Source organism: Saccopteryx bilineata, chromosome 6, assembly GCF_036850765.1.
Source record: "Saccopteryx bilineata isolate mSacBil1 chromosome 6, mSacBil1_pri_phased_curated, whole genome shotgun sequence".
NCBI classification, from domain to species: Eukaryota; Metazoa; Chordata; class Mammalia; order Chiroptera; family Emballonuridae; genus Saccopteryx; species Saccopteryx bilineata.
In genome coordinates this window covers 202,102,581-202,120,835 of record NC_089495.1, presented here as the reverse complement: position 1 = coordinate 202,120,835, position 18,255 = coordinate 202,102,581, and the positions used below count along the sequence as shown (strand labels likewise).

General features: G+C 41.4%; 2 protein-coding genes across 9 annotated transcripts in view; both read right to left on the bottom strand.

Moving 5' to 3' along the window:
- The window catches only part of CPNE1 (copine 1), a 40,230-nt gene extending 27,201 nt beyond the window's left edge, over positions 1 to 13,029 (bottom strand). The window contains exons 1-2 of one of the 6 annotated variants that reach the window (XM_066237406.1): positions 12,800 to 12,883; positions 7,416 to 7,468 (exon numbers count right to left, since the gene is read on the bottom strand). Coding sequence is in view for 1 of the 6 variants with exons in the window: in XM_066237410.1 (XP_066093507.1) it covers positions 2,593 to 2,598 (6 nt within the window). In the remaining 5 variants the exon portion in view is untranslated. Of the gene's footprint in view, positions 1 to 2,592; positions 2,599 to 4,263; positions 4,401 to 7,415; positions 7,501 to 12,799 lie in introns of those variants that run through there. The other 5 variants (XM_066237405.1, XM_066237407.1, XM_066237404.1 and 2 more) reach the window with 5 other exon arrangements.
- Positions 1,297 to 12,948, bottom strand: RBM12 (RNA binding motif protein 12). 3 transcript variants are annotated; one of them, XM_066237402.1, is made up of 3 exons: positions 12,918 to 12,948; positions 7,416 to 7,468; positions 1,297 to 4,406 (listed from the first exon to the last, which is right to left on the bottom strand). In XM_066237402.1, the coding sequence occupies exon 3, from the start codon at positions 4,382 to 4,384 to the stop codon at positions 1,586 to 1,588; it is 2,799 nt and encodes a 932-aa protein (XP_066093499.1). In that variant the 5' UTR covers positions 4,385 to 4,406; positions 7,416 to 7,468; positions 12,918 to 12,948; the 3' UTR covers positions 1,297 to 1,585. The 3 variants fall into 3 exon arrangements, with proteins under 3 accessions (XP_066093499.1, XP_066093498.1, XP_066093497.1); XM_066237401.1 differs by lacking the exon at positions 12,918 to 12,948 and adding an exon at positions 12,800 to 12,883; XM_066237400.1 differs by lacking the exon at positions 12,918 to 12,948 and adding an exon at positions 12,800 to 12,852 and having other exon boundaries at positions 7,416 to 7,500.
- Positions 13,030 to 18,255: the final 5,226 nt, after the last annotated feature.

The window sequence follows — 18,255 nt, the reverse complement described above, 5'->3', positions numbered from 1 at the left end:
CCACTGACTTGCAACACCAAAAAGGCACTAATTTTTTTTTCCAGGAAATACTTCTTTTAAAAGGCTGACCCCTTTGTAAGTACATTGATTTATAGGAAATGCTGGGGATGTTTCAAACCAAGACAGAGGCCCATGTAAAAGACAACATATGTTTTTCAGGATACCTCACCAATCTCCCATTCCAGTTTAGAATATAATGTGACACCTCTTTAGAATTTTCCCACTAAGATGGAAAGTAACCATAAATAGAGCCTTTGTGGCAGTGAGTAGGACTTTGTAAGGCAGATGTTTTCCTGATAAGGACACTTACCAACCAGAATCTATGTGGTCCTCCTGCCTTAGTGTCCCGAATGCCAAAGAAAAGAATATGAAAGGGTCAAGAGTCTCAATTTTCTCCCCTCTGGCAGCTGCACTTTATACTCTGTAGGAAGAATTTTTGTAAACAGGCTGCTCAAACAACTAGACCAAAAGCCTCAAGTAACAGGATTAAATGCAAATCAATCTACAAACCAGCTTATTGATTTTTTTTTTATTCTATAACACTATTGCTTACACAGCTAACAATTTCAACTTCAGTTTTAGAAACCTAGATATGATGATGTTCTTTCTTATGAATGGACTCTCTGTATTTAGGCCAAAATTTCACATATATTTGGGACAGAAGGAAATTGCCAAAACATCAGTCTATCACAGACAGGACTTCAAACAAGGAATCTTACACAATGATTATCAAAAGCAGTTTCTGGTTTTTGATGCCATCCAAACAACATGAACAATTTTTAAACTGACTGAACTAAAAGTTGGCGGTCAAACCAAAAAGGCTGGTAGGTAGAGAACTCCGTATTTTATTTTTGTAGCAAAGTCTTATTCCACACAGTTTTAAGTGTGACATTAGAAATCAAAGTTCAAGGTTATAGCACAAACCAAGTGTGGAGTTTTATATTTAAAAAACAACAACCAACAACAAAACAGTTCTGCTCATTTACAAATGAGTAAATTAGGCAAACAAAGCAGCAACTTCAGAAGCAGGACTGTCTATACAGCAAGAACCCTCAAAAAGCAATAAAGGTACATACAGTGAATCTGTATACAGAGATTTTATTTAATTTTAAAAGAAAATGAGGACTTTAGACAAAGATTTGACCCTATAACAAAGCAAATCTGTCCAGCTTTAAACCAAATTCCAAGAGTAGCCAACTTCTATTTTTCAGCAGCTGGCAAGAGCACCCTTAATGAGCTCTATTGACGATTCTATTTTCTTTATCCCATATAGTACAAAAAAAAAACCAATCTAGATTCCTTGATAAGCTTTATGTCATCATTTGAGTTTTACAAATTGTTTCTCTAATGTTGTGCCAAAATCATTTTTGTGTTCTCTCCAGATAGTTTTACTGAAACATACAGCAATGTTTATCCTTGTAGTGAGTCTTCTGTAAACAGTCAACCAATGCTCTATGTTATGGAAACCAATCTATATGCAACTGAAACAATCCACAGGTTCTAACCTGGAAATATTAGGAAAACAATCTGGATGCATTAATCACAGCACTATGAATACCTACCCTACAAAGACTGATGTGAACAGCTACCCTAATATGAGTTTTACTTTCCTAGAGCCTATAGGTCTGTCATTTAAGTCAATGACAGCAGCTGTGGCTTCATCCCGAGATTCAAAGGCCACCATGGCTTCACCTGTGGGCATACCTTTTTCATTGTATTTTAAACAAACTGAGCCTGGGATAACTTGATAGCCATAAAAGAAATCTAAAATCTCATCAATAGACACAGTGAAGGGCATGTTCTGCACTTTAATTACTGTTGGTCCTGGTTTTCCAGAACTAGATCCAAAGCCAGGGGGACCACCAATGTGGATTGGGCCAGGGCCAGGCCCAGGCCCTGGCCCAAAAGCTGGTGGCCCACTCAAATGGCCCGGGACATTTCCAAGACCAGGAGGGCCACTTCCAAAGCCAGGGGGACCACCTAAGTTACCAGGGCCATTTCCAAAATTCTGAGGCCCCCCTCCAAATCCTGGCCCACTTAAATTATTTGGTCCACCTCCAAAACCTGGAACATCCAGTCCTAGACCAGGCAAACCACTATTTCCAACTGAAGGCATACCAGGCCTAACATCACCAAAGGCCCCTCCTAACCCTGGAGGAGGCAGCGGTGGCCCAAAGGCATTTGGCCCACCGAAATTACCAGGAAAATTAAATGGAGGCCCGTTATTGGCCTCTTTGGATCCTACAGCCAGGAAGGCATGCTCTTCACCTCCTGCACTAGGCATTCCTGCATTCGGCATTCCCGCATTCGGCACTCCCACACTGGGCACTCCAACATTGGGCACTCCCGTATTGGGCATTGGGGCACTGGGCATTGGGGCATTAGGCATTGGGGCACTGGGCATTCCGGCACTGGGCATTCCAGCACTGGGCATTCCTGGAACTGCAGGATTACCCGACACAGGCATCTTTAACCCCTTTTTTCCTTGGGCAGGGGGATTTTTCTCAATCTCTCTCATATCTTCTAGAGTAACTACATGAACAAAAGCTTCTCGCCCATTAAGTTTTTTACGGTGTAAGCGTTCAGACTTACGTGCATCATCTTCATTTTTAAACTGAACCAATGCCTGTCCTAGACCTTGCCCATTGTTATCAACAAGAACATGGACAGAATTTTCATCCACTGGGATTCCTTCTAGGAACTGAAGAACATCCATCTTGGTAATGCTGAATGGAATATTTGTTATGTGTGCACAGACTTTGGTAGAGCTGACATCCCCCTCCGGATTTAACATCATTTCTCTCTGGTCATAGTTGAAGTTCTGTAGTCTTTTTCTAATCATATCTATCTTTTCTAGCATACCTTTCTTAGTGATTGGATGAACCTGAATAAAGCGATTGCCCATGTATTGCTTATGACGACACAGCGCAGCCTTATAGTCAGCCTCATTCCTGAACTCCACAAAGCCTTCACCAGTTGCTTTCCCATTGGGTCCATAAGCAATATAAATACTATCTTCCACAATATCCAACTTTTTAAAAAAATCAATAACATGTTTGTTTTCAGCTTCAAATGGTAGCCCTTTCAAGTAAACACAAAAACCAGCCTCATGTGGTGATCGTGACCTTGACCTTTTCTGCCCACTGGGCGATTTTGACCTGGGAAGTGTCTGAGGGGGATGGGTTTGTCCAGAAGGTCCTATACTTTGCTTAAAAGTGATATGGCCTCCAGCAGCTACCCACTGTCTCTCTGTCGCAGGACTAACTTCCACATAGCGTTGTATCATCAGCATTCTGTTTCGTTTCAAGGCTTCAAATGTATCTTGAGGGGAGAGAAACTTAACCAATCCATTCCCATTATTTCGGCCTACATGATCTTTCAACAAATGCACGGCATCAACACGAAGGCCATGGAAAAAATCTCTGACATCATTTTCCACTGCAGAAAAGGGCATTCCGTGCACACTGACATACAGATCATCCGGGTTGATGGGAAGTGGTTTCACACTGCTTTGAGAATTCATCTGGATAGGGTTAACAGGATTCAGTGGACCCAGAAACACAGGGTTCAAGTTATTGTTCAGATTCATAGGTGCTCCAGAGCCATTCATTCCAGCAGGCAGAGGTGCCACAGGTGGTGGGTTCAAGGGTGGCATGCCCGACATGGGCGGCAGTGGGGTCATGGGTGGCACCGAAGGGACTGGGGGGATTGGGGGCACAGGAGGCACAGGAGGCAGTGTAGGTACTGGAGGAGGAACTGGTATTGGGGGAATGGATGGCATTGGTGGCAAAGATGGTATTGCTGGGATTGGAGGAATTGGTGGTGGTGGGACCGTGTTCATTGGAGAGGCTGTGCTTGAAATGGTTGAGCTAAACGTGGGGCTCCCAAAGGAAGTTCCCATATTTGGAGGAGCCGTTCCTATGCTGGCTGTAGAAAATGTCTGTATGTTTTTGTTGCTTTCATGAACAGAAGTGGCAGCAGTAACTACACTGGGTGAAGGATTATTAAAGTTGGGTACTGTTGTAGGCAAGTTAACCCTGCCACCCATTCCTGAGCTAGGTGGTGGTCCTGATCTACTAGCATTTGCCGGTGGCATATCTAAGTTGGCAGTTTCAAATCGCCTACGACTCAGTTCAATCATATTCTGCATTTCTGTTTTACTACTCAATAACAGTGTCACTTTTGACCCTTTAATTGTACCACCTGTGCGCATCATACCAAGCCTTGCATCTTCATCAGTGGCAAAAACGATGAAAGCCTCACCCAGTTCACCCCCTACAATATGCACGCCCCCATCAGGAATGGTCAATCCAGAGAAGAAGTGACGAATGTCCATGGTCCCCGCCACAATTGGGAGACCTTGCAAACGGATGACCACAGCCATGCTGCGCTGAAACCACAAACACCTGCAGATAGATGAGAAAAGGCAACGGCCAGGTCAGACTCCTGTTTATCATACCAAGTTTTTAGCTACAAGAATGACCAGCTACCATATTAGGCCCTCAAATAGTCCCTCAAACTATCACAAGCAGTCATTTGTTAAATTGGATATTCTTAAAAACTGAGTATCATGTGCCATTTACAATATAAAACCTAGACAATTTCAACTTCCAAAATTATCCTGGAAGCAATTAGAAGTTCAGTCCCAAGACTCAAAAGTTTCAGAAAAAAACAACCAAAGAACAGTAAATCACCGATTACAGCATTCAGACCACAATTCATTAAGGTTTAAGACTTAAAAGAAATACGTAAGTTGAATCAGGAAACAAAGTTTAACAATCTTTAGGGGGAAAACATGCAAAGAATGCATCAATGTTAATATTTAAAACTGGCTTAGCATCTTCCTTATAAACCTAACAACTTCGTAGAATTATCAGTCAGTGTCATTTTATATGGTTCAGTCTCAAATCCAACAGAAACAAAAAACTAATTAATTACAAATAATACTCAACACTAAAGTAGATTCAAGTCTCAAATGAGAAGTGACTCTGTATTTCATCCTAAAACTCTTCGAGCAGCGTTACAGCTTTATTTATTAAAGAAAGCTACGTATTATTTATTACAAATAAGGGTAATACATGCTAAGAGCCCAAAAGAAATATTGAATAAAATAGCCAAAATCTTAGTTACCTATACTCATCACTTCACAAAAAGCAGAACCTGATTACAGTGCCAGTCACCGTGGCTGTTTTAATTAAAACTTAGATCCTATGATTCATTCCCATACCCTCCATTAAAAAACAGTCTTGGCCCTGGCCGGTTGGCTCAGTGGTAGAGCATCGGCCTGGCGTGCAGAAGTCCCGGGTTCGATTCCCAGCCAGGGCACACAGGAGAAGCGCCCATCTGCTTCTCCACCCTCCCCCTCTCCTTCCTCTCTGTCTCTCTCTTCCCCTCCAGCAGCGAGGCTCCACTGGAGCAAAGATGGCCCGGGCGCTGGGGATGGCTCCTTGGCCTCTGCCCCAGGCGCTAGAGTGGCTCTGGTCGCTAGAGTCCCCGGAGGGGCAGAGCATCGCCCCCTGGTGGGCGTGCCGGATGGATCCCAGTCGGGCGCATGCGGGAGTCTGTCTCTCCCCGTTTCCAGCTTCAGAAAAATACAAAAAAACAACAACAAGCAAAAAAAACAGTCTTGTTTCTTTCCCATAGAGAAGAGATGATAATGAAAAAGCAGTATTTTTTGGTTTTGCTTTTATTTTAAAAGAACCAGGGTATGAACTTTATTCAATGATTGTTATAGCCTTTGGCCCAAACATAAATAACTCCTGTGGAATTTCTGGGTACTCATTGAGCTCTTCAGATAATGTTCAATTTATCTAATAAAGAAGCCTTCCCCTAGATTTATGTAAAATTTCAGTATTTCAGTTCTTATGGCTTCTAAGAGTAAATGCCAAGGGCAAGCCTTTGTAAAGCAATATAAAATAAATTCTTGGCACTAGAAAAAATATTAATTTCAACTTTATGTGGTCAAAAACATAGGATGATGCCCAAGCCATCTTAAAATCAACTTTTAAATATTCACATAGTAATCTGGCTGTGGCTTCAGAGAAATTATAAAGTATTTGAGCTCTAGAGTTTTATCTTCTCGAGAACATTAGAAGAACCAAGTTTCCTCTTGCAAGCTCTAAGAACTCAGCAACTCTACGAAAGCAGTTTTTCAATATTAAATTATATAAATATTAATCAATACAAAATATACATAATTATAGCTCAATGTTATGACTGTTGTACATTAAAAAGAAATATACTGTTTGGCTCTGACAGTTATCGCACACACACACACCACCTTCACATTTAATCCTGAAAACTGAACTGACAAACAGAAAATGCTGTTTGTGAAATGATTCATTATAAAACACTAGAAACTGGGGGGAAGGGAAAAGTTTTTATAATAGGTCTGCAGTAGTCAACAAGAAATATACTAAAAAACAATCACACCAACAGACTCCTTTCTCCTTATTTACTATTTAGTAGTCTATCAGGAAGTTCATTAAGAAGTTTCCAAGTCATTAAATACTTATTCCTTATTGACTCTAGAATATTGGCTATATGCAAGCAAAACTGAGCCAGCATTCCTGTCCAACATCAAAAAATGCTTAATCATTGAATTACTATATAAAGGGGACATATCATGGGCACTCGGTAGCCAAAACAACTTGAAGGAAAGATGTTAGTTCGCACTGGGAATTTAATATAGTTCCAAAAACACAAAAATTAAACACAGGGCTAAAGTGACATACACATTGAGTCTTTAAACCATTTGCTGCTAAGAAAAAGGATTTAGTGCAAGTCTGTATTAGGTACACATGAAAACATGACATTCAGAATCTGCCCAGATTACCATCTAGAAAAAGGCTGATGATTAAACCAAAATAGAGCACAAGATTTATAAAGCCATCTAAAAAGGAAAAATTTTTAGATTCTGAAAAATATGACATAAGATCTGCTCTTTTTTTACTAAGTACCTGTTTGACAGATACATCATTTCAACCCATCTGGAGCCTTAGTTATTTAATAAGGTTATATTCCAATCACTGAGGGTCCTTAAAGTCAGAATTTGTATTCTAAAACATATGACCCATTATCTATACCTATACTTCTTAGGAATATTAAAATACCACACCAATAACAAGCACCTGTATTTGTAATTAGTCTAAATGCTACTGAGGAAAAAAAAACTGCTGCTTATTGCCTAATAACCAGAAATTCAGCAGGAGAAACGCATTCATATAAAACTGACCCTGAAAGGAAGCAACAACCGTTCCTCCATCATGGTACCCATCCATTCCACCCCCATATCTTAGGTAAGCTTATTAAAACAATAAAACCCACAATTTAGTTACTACACATATTTTATGTTACTTAATAGCTATCTCATTTTATTTTGTATAAAAGCAAACCCTCTATTCAAAATCTCTTACCTGATAAAACAAGAGATGTATTTTCTTAACAAGAAGTAGAGGCCAAGTCAATCCTGTGGGCAACCAATTAAAACCAACTTTTAGACTGCAATAGAGAATAAACGGAGGCAAAAATCAATGCAGGAAACACAAAACACGCACAGGCCACACTGAACTGTACATTACCAAGGCGAGTCTGAAACCAGAGTACTTCTTTAGAATGCATATCAAAAAGAAGAAAAAGACATACATGTACCAAAATCCTACAAATGTTTATTATTCATTATTGCTTTCAAATTTGAGTATTTCTCAAAACATATATTCACATACATCAAAAGAATATATCACAAGGTAACCCAAGAATGAATCAACTGAAAACTAACACAGTCATACAGCTTTCACCTTCACATTGGTAACTGCTTTTATCACTTGATGATTAAACCAATCCAGAAAATCCCTGAAAGGTTCAACAATGACCTATTTTCTCAGGTTCCCACCAAATTTTTGATGAAAAAGCAGCATAGTAACAAGTTCACACAATAGTTCCTGGACCAATTAAGTCATCAATTCAAAGGTACTCATGGAAATTATTGCAATTACTCTTTCAATATTTTTTCCTTTGCACCAAAAATAGCATCAAACATCAAATAACACAAACAAAGAGGCAGATCTGGCTATAAGGACCAATTCTTAGTTAAAGCCACTGGAGTTCAAAACATTAAGAGAAACTGCTTTTTTATTCTAACGCCATAGCAGTCCCAAAAAACTTACTTTTTTAAAACCCCTAAAAATACCTGGCACATTAATAGTACTTCCCAAAGTAATAACAGATCACTCATCTTTCACTGGAATTTCCCCCAAACTGGTGAAATTATGAACAATTCACAAGCAATATAAATGACCACATGATTACACAACTATAAACAAAAGGTCATGTTTTAATTCAGAGAAACAAAGTGGAAGAAAACTCACTGTTAGGCATTAAGATTACCAATATAATACTGTTAGAATGATGCTCATTTTAAACTACTATCTTTCAAGATCAAAATACCATCAGTGAGCTTAGTATCACAAAAAGTAAAACATTTTAAAATGTCAGTGTTATTCCAAGCTCTTCTAAAGGACAAACTAAACATCTTCTAGACAACTACTCAAATTACTCAATAACAGTAAGATTGTTTTGCCACAAAACAAGCTATGCAAACATCTTGTAAACGCTTCAAAAAAGCCCAGCGCGTTGTATGAATCCTTTATGTTGTACATATCAATCCTAATGAAGTCTACAGAATTTTCAAACTCTTCATTTAAATGGGTCACAAGAGGAAATGAGAAACAGAAAAAAGCTTGCTTCATGTAAAGGAAATGAGCCAAAGAACCAAGGTAATTTTCTAGATAAGCACTTGTGATAAACTGATGATCCACTACTAGAGATTAGAATTCTAAAGATCTGGTGTGACGCCAGGACACAGCTCTGCAGGTAAGGAAAACAGGTTCCTTAGCCTCTTCCCTTCAAGACCTAAGAAAGCACCTCATATCCATCTATAAAGGAACATACCAGGAAAGGTCCATTCCCAGAAATTTATACAAGATTGCCAGAAATTAACTGTAACATGGAGGGAAACATCTTATTCCACAAGGAAAAGTTGAAATGCCTAGCTAAACTGGTCAAATGCCTAGTTCAGGTTTACGTGTTCAATTTATAGTACAAATCAATCTAGACATAAATTTGTGAATTTCTATTTCAACAAAGAGGAAGGTCTATCTCACCCTACCAAAGAACAGTACACAGAAAGTTCAGGTTACAAGCCAGAACCTCACTGCTCTTCCTGTTACCCCACCGCCTTCAAATAGGCAAGGTATATAAACTGAGAACCAAAGTACACACTTTTGTTTTCAACACCTCACTTTCTGAAAAACACAGTAATTTAGTAAAGGTGTCACTGTTTCCCAGGAAACCTATTCATTCCTGTGTTCTAAATGTCAGCTAGCAACTAAATGCAGGACACCAAAATGAAAAAAATCCACTCCAATCACATTAAACTTGGGTGAATTTTAGAAGGATTAGACTGAAATAATTCCACGCAAATACATGTTTTACAAATGCATGGAGCATAAGGGTAGGAAACGAGAAAATGGGCCTGATCTGCCATTGAGTTCACTGATACATTTCAGAAGATATAAAGATTGCTTTAGTAAATTTTTCCACTTTACGTTAGGAATTTGTCCTAACATAGGAGCCTTGCTTCAACTTTATGAATACCACATACATACGTGTGAAAATAACTACTACAAAAATTATTATCACAGGACAGAGATTCTTATTTACAAGCCATTCCAATCACTTGGGATTTCAGAATAAAATGTCTGAAAACAATCCCCTTTTATCAAGAAAACAAGGCACAAACCAGAACTTAATCATTTCCACTCTTAATCTGATAATAAACATTCAAAACTCAATTACAACTCTGTTCAGTCTTTAATCAATAAGAACCAGGGTTCAGCAGAGCTAAATTCTTCAGATTAAAAAAAAAAAAAAGGAAAGAAAACCAGCACCCTTCAAATGTTCCCCTCAGAGGCGAGCAACAGAGAGGCAATCATAATGGGCGTAAGACTATAAACAGCATAATCAAATTACGGTAAGTATTACCAAAAGAAACAAAAACAACAAAAAACCACAGCTTCATCCACTTGATTTTGTTCCCATCCCCAAATGGATCACATTTCGGATTCTGGGATCATTCTTAATGCAACAATTCCGACACTGAGGGAGATGTACCCTTTGACGGCACATTACTCAATTTTCCTATTAATCTCCAGTCAGTACTAAAAGGCAGCAAATCAAAAGACATTTCTAAAAAGGTATTTATTCCTCCTGCCAAAAAGACTAGAATATTATTTTTTCAATCCCCCCAAATGCCAACAAAAATGTTCATTATCTGACCTGATTTAAACTTCAAAGTAACAATATTACTTTTAATCTAGCATACCACATCCACCCTCACTATGGGTCTTAAGACTTAAAAGCTGGCTTTAAATTTAATTAGCTAAACTCTGCAAACCAAAAGGTGTATGGGTAGTGGTTGTAAACTCTGATAAAACCATGAGTTAGGTGAAGTTATTTTTCTGTTTAATTGACCTAAAACATTTAAAAATATTCACTTATTCCATGAACACTTACTAAGTATTTGTAGGTCAACCAGGCGATACAGAAAAGGACAACAGACCCTGCGTTTTTGTGAGGAATATCTAAAAGCATCTTTTGTGCAACCATTACTGACAGAAGTTATTCCTAAAACATTTACAAAAAATTCATCTAAACTCAGTGATGGTGCCTGGCCAGAGCATCCAGCTCCTGCACCAAGGTAGCGGGTTTGATACTCAGGCGGGGAATATACAGGAGTCAACCAATAGTAATGGATGGGTAGACCAGCAATGGTTTCCTCCCTCTCCCTTCCTCTCTCTGTCTCTAAAAATTTTTAAATAAAATAAACTGGAGTGGGTTTTTAGAAAATGGAAATAAAACAGTATGAATTTGTCACTGAATTTCAGCACCTAGAACACACTAGCTCACAAAATCAAGTTTCACATCTAAAAATTGTACCAACAGCCCCCAAACTCTCAATTCGCAACAATCAAAACATTTGACATGTCAAAGAAAGTGAAAGAAGCCTGAAGAATACTGGTAGTGGCAAGAGCAGTATGTTCCAAGTAACTACACCAGAATGGTTTCTAGTTTCACATTTTTCACCTAACAAATATGAACATAAGAAAAATTGAAATTATGCATTACAATCCATAAAAATAATCAAATATTTGATCGAGCATATAAAGGTGATATAAAAATGCATTCCGTTTTATTAAAAAAATTTCCAGCAATACTAAGCAAACCCTCAATTTTTATGTAAACACACTAAACATTTCATTTTCTTCAAAAATTACCATAAAATTATATTAACCATCTGTAACAGTTCTTCCCAACTTATTGTATTCACAATATTCTTGGAAAATACCTAAACACAATTACTTTCCAAAGTCCAGAAATCTTCCATTCAACTAAGCCGCCAAATTTCACAAACAAGTACAACTTGTCTTATATTGTATTTCTAAAATTAAAAAACAACAACAAAAAAGAACAAAACCAAGATCAACCTATATGTCCACACCTGTGTATATAGTTTTTCAACTGGAAATGCTGCGAAATGCGTTAATACAAACTAGTTAACAAGGTCCAAGGCAATTCATATAGCCATTACTGCATTTTACAAACGACACCATTTTAAACCAGTCAAGCAAGAAGCTCTAAGCGAAGCACCCCCATCACAAGTCTCCCCAACAAACTTTCAGTTGCAATCATCTTTTTTTTTCCAGTTATACTGAATGCCATCACCCTAATCTGCAAACTACCTCAATTTTAGGGTCCAGAACTCTCTCCTACAAAGCCTGCAATACTCAGTATCAACACACGGTTTAGCGCTAAATAACCCAGAATAGCCTTCACCCGAGACCCTCAGATTTTTCACTAGAAAGCGCACACCGGTGACAAAATCTAGCAGCTAAGCCTCTGTGCTAGCGTCCACCCCGTCACTAACTTGCAGATCCGGAAAGCTCCTCCCACCCATTTCACGTGGCTGCAAACTAGCACGTCCAGCTCTCGCCAGACTCAATTCACTCTCCATCAAAAGCACCCCCAGGCCACATCCCATTGAACCTCCTCCTCCTCCTCCAGGGCTGGAGGCTGTCTCCCCGGGGACACCCTCGAGGGTAAGCCCGACCCAGCTATGGGCCTTGGAGGCATTTCTACTGCAACCCCCTCCCCCTCCAGGCCACGAAACCGGTCAGTACTGAGACTTCTTTCTTAGACTCCCAAGAAGGTGCCGACTGCAGCTTCCTCCCCACAGGTGTGTCCTCATTCTAGTCCCTTTTTCCGGTAGGCCACAGGGGCCTCCTTTCCACTTCGGGTGGAGGGAGTGTCCTCACTACGATGATCTCCTCACTTCGGAGCGCAGACATGTAGTTCTGATCTCTGCCACGCCACCTTCAGGGGTGCAGGAAATCTTGCTCTCTCGGGACGGAGGTGCGCTTTCACTGCAGTCCCCGTTACTTTGCAGGCCACCGGGACACCCAGCTCCGGCCTCCTCCCACTCAGACCATGGGGGCGTCCTCGCTACAGCCTCGTCCCCACTTCGGTATGCAGGCCCATCCTCTCGCGTCCTTCTGGCACCCTCTCAGGCCTCCGAGGCGCGAATGGCGCCCCAGGCCCCCCGCAGCCAGGCCCGACCCTTTTGTGTGGGGCGAGCGCTGCGGCGGGCTCGGAGGCCTGCGAACGCAACGCCCCGCCCCGGGCCACCAAGGGGCGGCTCGAGCCCCGCACAGCCCCGCCCGTTCTGGGGCTGCGGGAGTCTTACCGGGGACAACTGCGCGGCACCCGAACCCAGACCTGAGTTACCCCCCGCGCGAGTGCCTCCGCCCCGCGGCCGACAGGCCCTGCGCGAACGGCCTCCCGGAGACTACTGCAGCCACTACCTCCTCTGCCGCTTCACAAAATGGCCGCCAGCCCGCTCCCCAAGTCGGCGTTCCAAAAGGGGCGGGATAGGGCGGCCGACGTCACGGACGAGAAGGCGCAAGCGCACTAAGGTTTTCGGGCAATCTCCCGGAAGTTGCCCGTGTTTGTGGCGAAAGAAGCTTTGAGTCTGTGCGTGCGACTTTTTGCGCACTAGCCCCGCCTTGGGAGGGTGACGTCCCAGTGGTGGGATGGGCACAGTATTGCCCCCCCCCCCCCATTGCGGGACTCTGCAAATTGCTGCACTGCTTTCAGCGTTAGAGAAAAGGTACCTATCTCTAGGTACCTTTGAGAATTAAAACGACCAGAAAGTGGTGCTTAGTTCTATTTATGATTCCCTGACTGAAGAATCAAAACCTGATTCTTTTTTCAATTTAAAAATTTCAGTGACTCCTGACCTGTGGTGGCGCAGTGGATAAAGCCTGGACCTGGAACTCTGAGGTCCCGGGTTTGAACTGCCCGGCTTGCCTGGTAAAGGCACTTAGGGTACCCGGGTTCGATTCCCGGCCAGGGCACACAGGAGAAGCGCCCATTTGCTTCTCCACCCCTCCCCCTCTCCTTCCTCTCTGTCTCTCTCTTCCCCTCCCGCAGCCAAGGCTCCATTGGAGCAAAGATGGCCCAGGCACTGGGGATGGCTCTGTGGCCTCTGCCTCAGGCGCTAGAGTGGCTCTGGTCGCAACATGGCGACGCCCAGGATGGGCAGAGCATCGCCCCCTGGTGGGCAGAGCGTCGCCCCATGGTGGGGTGTCGGGTGGATCCCGGTCGGCGCATGCGGGAGTCTGTCTGTCTCTCCCTGTTTCCAGCTTCAGAAAAAGGAAAAAAAAAAAAAAAAAAAAAAAAAAAAAGGCACTTAGGGTAGTTGATGCTTCCTGCTCCTCCCTCCCCCCTCTCTTTTTAAAATGAATAAATAAAATACTTTTTTTACAAAATAATTATTAAAACAATTTTTTTTTTCAATCAGGAGAGCTTACCGCACCAGGCTTCATTAACTCCTCCACAGCTGCACCACAGTATTAGTTTATTATAGAAAAAATTACTCTGATGCTGCTTTGTTCCAGGCCTCCCAGACTCCACTCCTTCTGCCTATACTCTACATCGGGGGTAGTCAACCTTTGTACACCTACCACCCACTTTTGTATCTCTGTTAGTAGTAAAATTTTCTAACCGCTCACCGGTTACACAGTAATGGTGACTTATAAAGTAGGGAAGTAACTTTACTTTATAAAATTTATAAAGCAGAGTTACAGTGAGTTAAAGCATATAATAATTACTTACCAAGTATTTTATGTCGGATTTTCGCTAAGTTTGGCAGAATAAATCTTTACAAAACAACTTACTATAGTTAAATCTTTTTATCTATACTTTGGTTGCTCTGCTATCGCCCATCATGAAAGCTGGAACGCTCACTAGTGGGCGGGAGGGACCAGGTTGACTACCACTGCTCTACATCATTTTTTTTTTTTTTTTAGCAAGCAAGACAGAAAAAGAGAGATGAGAAACATCAATTCTTCATTGCGGCACCTTAGTTGTTCATTGATTGCTTTCTCATATGTGCCTTGACCAGGAGGCTATAGCAGAACGAGTGACCCCTTCCTCAAGCTAGTGGCCTTGGCCTCAAGCAAGGGACCTTGGACTCACACCCTGTGACCCTGCACTCAAGCTGGTGAGCCTGCGCTCAAGCAGGAGACCTCAGTTTCCATCCTGGGTCTGGGTCCTCAGTGTCCCAGATCAATGCTCTATCCACTGCATATCGCCTAATCAGGCGTATCTTTTTTTTTAATACCCTGCATCTTCATGAATGTCACCATAACTGAATTAATCTTTAAAGTCAGAAAGTGAGGATTGCTCTAATATTTTTTAATTTTTAAAATGTATTCATTTTTGGGAAAAGCAACCTGGTCTCATCTCTCCAGGTAGAGGAGAACAGAAGCTCCATCTCCACACATGCTACAAATGGCTTTTCCAGTCTACCTGAATTATTACCAGCTAGAAGCAGCAGTCATTGGGACTTGGACATGAGCTGCAAAGTATAGAATTGTGAAAACAATTCTAGTGCCATGCGGACTTTTCCTGGACTTCTGCTACTTGCGACAGCTCCTAACGGACTGAAATGGGGTTGGGTTGCATTTGCAGGGATTTGGAATGGTGTTGGTGCCAACTTGGACTTGGTGAACATGTTAAGGACACTACTCTTTTATGGATTCTTGCTGTATTGGCCAAGAGTTTGCTTAAAGGCTTTAATCACTATAAAAAAAATAGAAGACTGGATAAAGAAGATGTGGCACATATACACTATGGTATACTACTCAGCCATAAGAAATGATGACAGCTGCCTGACCAGGCGGTGGCGCAGTGGATAGAGCGTTGGACTGGGATGCAGAGGACCTGGGTTCGAGACCCCGAGGTCTCCAGCTGGAGTGCGGGCTCATCTGGTTTGAGGAAAAGCCCACCAGCTTGAACCCAAGGTCGCTGGCTCCAGCAAGGGGTTACTCAGTCTGCTGAAGGCCCGTGGTAAGGCATATATGAGAAAGCAATCAATGAACAACTAAGGTGTTGCAACGCGCAATGAAAAACTAATGATCGATGCTTCTCATCTCTCTCTGTTCCTGTCTGTCTGTCCCTGTCTATCCCTCTCTCTAACTCACTCTCTGTCTCTGTAAAAAATAAATAAAAATTAAAAAAAAAGAAATGATGACAGCCTGACCAGGCGGTGGCACAGTGGATAGAGCATCGGACTGAGATGTGGTGGACTCAGATTCGAGACCTGAGGTCGCCAGCTTGAGTGCGGGCTCATCTGGTTTGAGCAAGGCTCACCTCAAGCAAGGGGTTACTCAGTCTGCTGAAGGCCCGTGGTCAAAGCACATGTGAGAAAGCAATCAATGAACAACTAAGGTGTCGCAACAAAAAACTGATGATTGATGCTTCTCATCTCTCTCCGTTCCTGTCTGTCTGTCCCCATCTGTCTCTCTGTTACTGTAAAAATAAATAAATTAAAAAAATTTAAAAAAAGAAATGATGACATCAGATCATTTACAACAAAATGGTGGGATCTTGATGACATTATACAGAGTAAAATAAGTAAATCAGAAAAAAACAAGAACTGCATGATTCCATACATTGGTGGGACATAAAAACGAGACTAAGAGACATGGACAAGAGTGTGGTGGTTGGGGGGGGAGGGAGAGGAAAAGGGGGAGGGGGAGGGGCACAAAGAAAACTAGATAGAAGGTGATGGAGGACAATCTGACTTTGGGTGATGAGTATGCAACATTATTGAATGACAAGATAACCTGGACATGTTTTCTTTTAATGTATGTACCCTGATTTATTGATGTCACCCCATTAAAATTAATAAAAAAATTTTAAAAATTTATTCATTTTAGAGAGGAGAAAGAGTGAGAGAGAGAGAGAGAGAAAGGAGGGGGGAGGAAGCATCAACTCCCATATGTGCCTAGACCAGACAAGTGCAGGGTTTTGAACAGGTGACCTCAGCGTTCCAGGTCCATGCTTTATCCACTGCACCACCACAGGTCAGGCCAGAAAGTGAGGATTCAATTTAACAAAATCAGGGATCAAATTCCCACAATGCCAACAATGTTTTGGGAAGATTTGTGTGGGCCCTGGCCGGTTGGCTCAGCGGTAGAGCGTCGGCCTAGCGTGCGGAGGACCCGGGTTCGATTCCCGGCCAGGGCACATAGGAGAAGCGCCCATTTGCTTCTCCACCCCTCTGCCGCGATTTCCTCTCTGTCACTCTCTTCCCCTCCCGCAGCCAAGGCTCCATTGGAGCAAAAGATGGCCCGGGCGCTGGGGATGGCTCTGTGGCCTCTGCCCCAGGCGCTAGAGTGGCTCTGGTCGCAATATGGCGACACCCAGGAGGGTCGCAACATGGCGACGCCCAGGATGGGCAGAGCATCGCCCCCTGGTGGGCAGAGCGTCGCCCCCTGGTGGGCGTGCCGGGTGGATCCCGGTCGGGCGCATGCGGGAGTCTGTCTGACTGTCTCTCCCTGTTTCCAGCTTCAGAAAAATGAAAAAATAAAAAAAATAAAAAAAACATTTAAAAAAAAAAAAAAAGATTTGTGTGGCACACTTGCCTGGTGCTAGCCCAGTGTGCAAAACCAGCATATTAAAAAATGAGGCCACACTTTTAAACTAAATCTATACTTTATTTAATACACTCTTTGTAGGTATAATATTACAAATAAACCTATTAAATGCAATGTGGTATCTAGTATTGGATCTGGAAGAGAAAAAGGACATTAGCGGGAAAACTGTTGCAATACTAATAAAATCTGATGTTAATATTAATGTACAGATGTTAATTTCTTAGTTTTGACAAATATAACAACAATATTAAATTAGAGGAAGTTGGGTAATGAATATATAACTCTGCTATCTTTGCAGCCTTTTGCTAAATCTACAATTACTCAAGCTCTGGCCAGACAACCAAGTTGGTTAGAGCATTGTCTCAACATGCCAAGGTTGTGGGTTGGACCCTGAGTCAGGGCACACACAGGAATCAACCAATGAATGAATAAATAAGTAAAAACAGATAGATGTTTCTCTCTCTTCCTCCTTTCCCCTTTCTCTCTATAAAGTCAATAAATTAAAAAATAAAATGATTCAAAAATTTAAAAAGTTATTTAAAAAATACTTCTATAATTTCATCTCTTTCTCCTGCCCATCTACATTAACCACACTTTAGACTAGTCACCTTTCAAACTTTTCTGACCAGCATCTATATAAGAAATACATTTGCAACTTGTAATATACATGCAACTATATAATTAGAAAATGTTTGAAATATGTCTGATATAGTCTAATTCATTTTTCTTTCATTTATATGTGGAGTATCCTCCTGTTTTCAGATGCACAAATGGAAAAACTCCACTCTAGCTGCATTGGCCTTCTACTGGTTTCTCAAACACACATGCTTTTTCATACCTCAGGCCCTTTGCTTTTGCTGCCCCTTCTCATCACTCACTCAACCCTGGCTCTTTCTATGACTGGAAATCATGTTTTTGCTTAACCAACACCTTCTCAGAGCTTTTGGAGGAGAGCATTTGAGATCTTGCTCCCTGGCGTATATTTTTAGTTTGGCTCAAATAAGCTCTTATAAATATTCTCAAAAAAAATAAATAAATAAAGCGATTTTGTAGTTCACCCAGAATAGTAGGTTCTCCTGTTATTTCCTTTTATCACACTATTTCTTCATAGCACTCATCATAATCTATAATAGCCTTATTTTTTTTTTTACTCATTATTTTCTGTCTCTTCACAAAAATGAGAGCAATGTCCTTTATG

What these genes read in the sequence shown, in the direction of transcription:
- RBM12 (XM_066237402.1), bottom strand. Translation starts at nt 4,384, where the DNA reads ATGGCTGTGGTCATCCGTTTGCAAGGTCTCCCAATTGTGGCGGGGACC.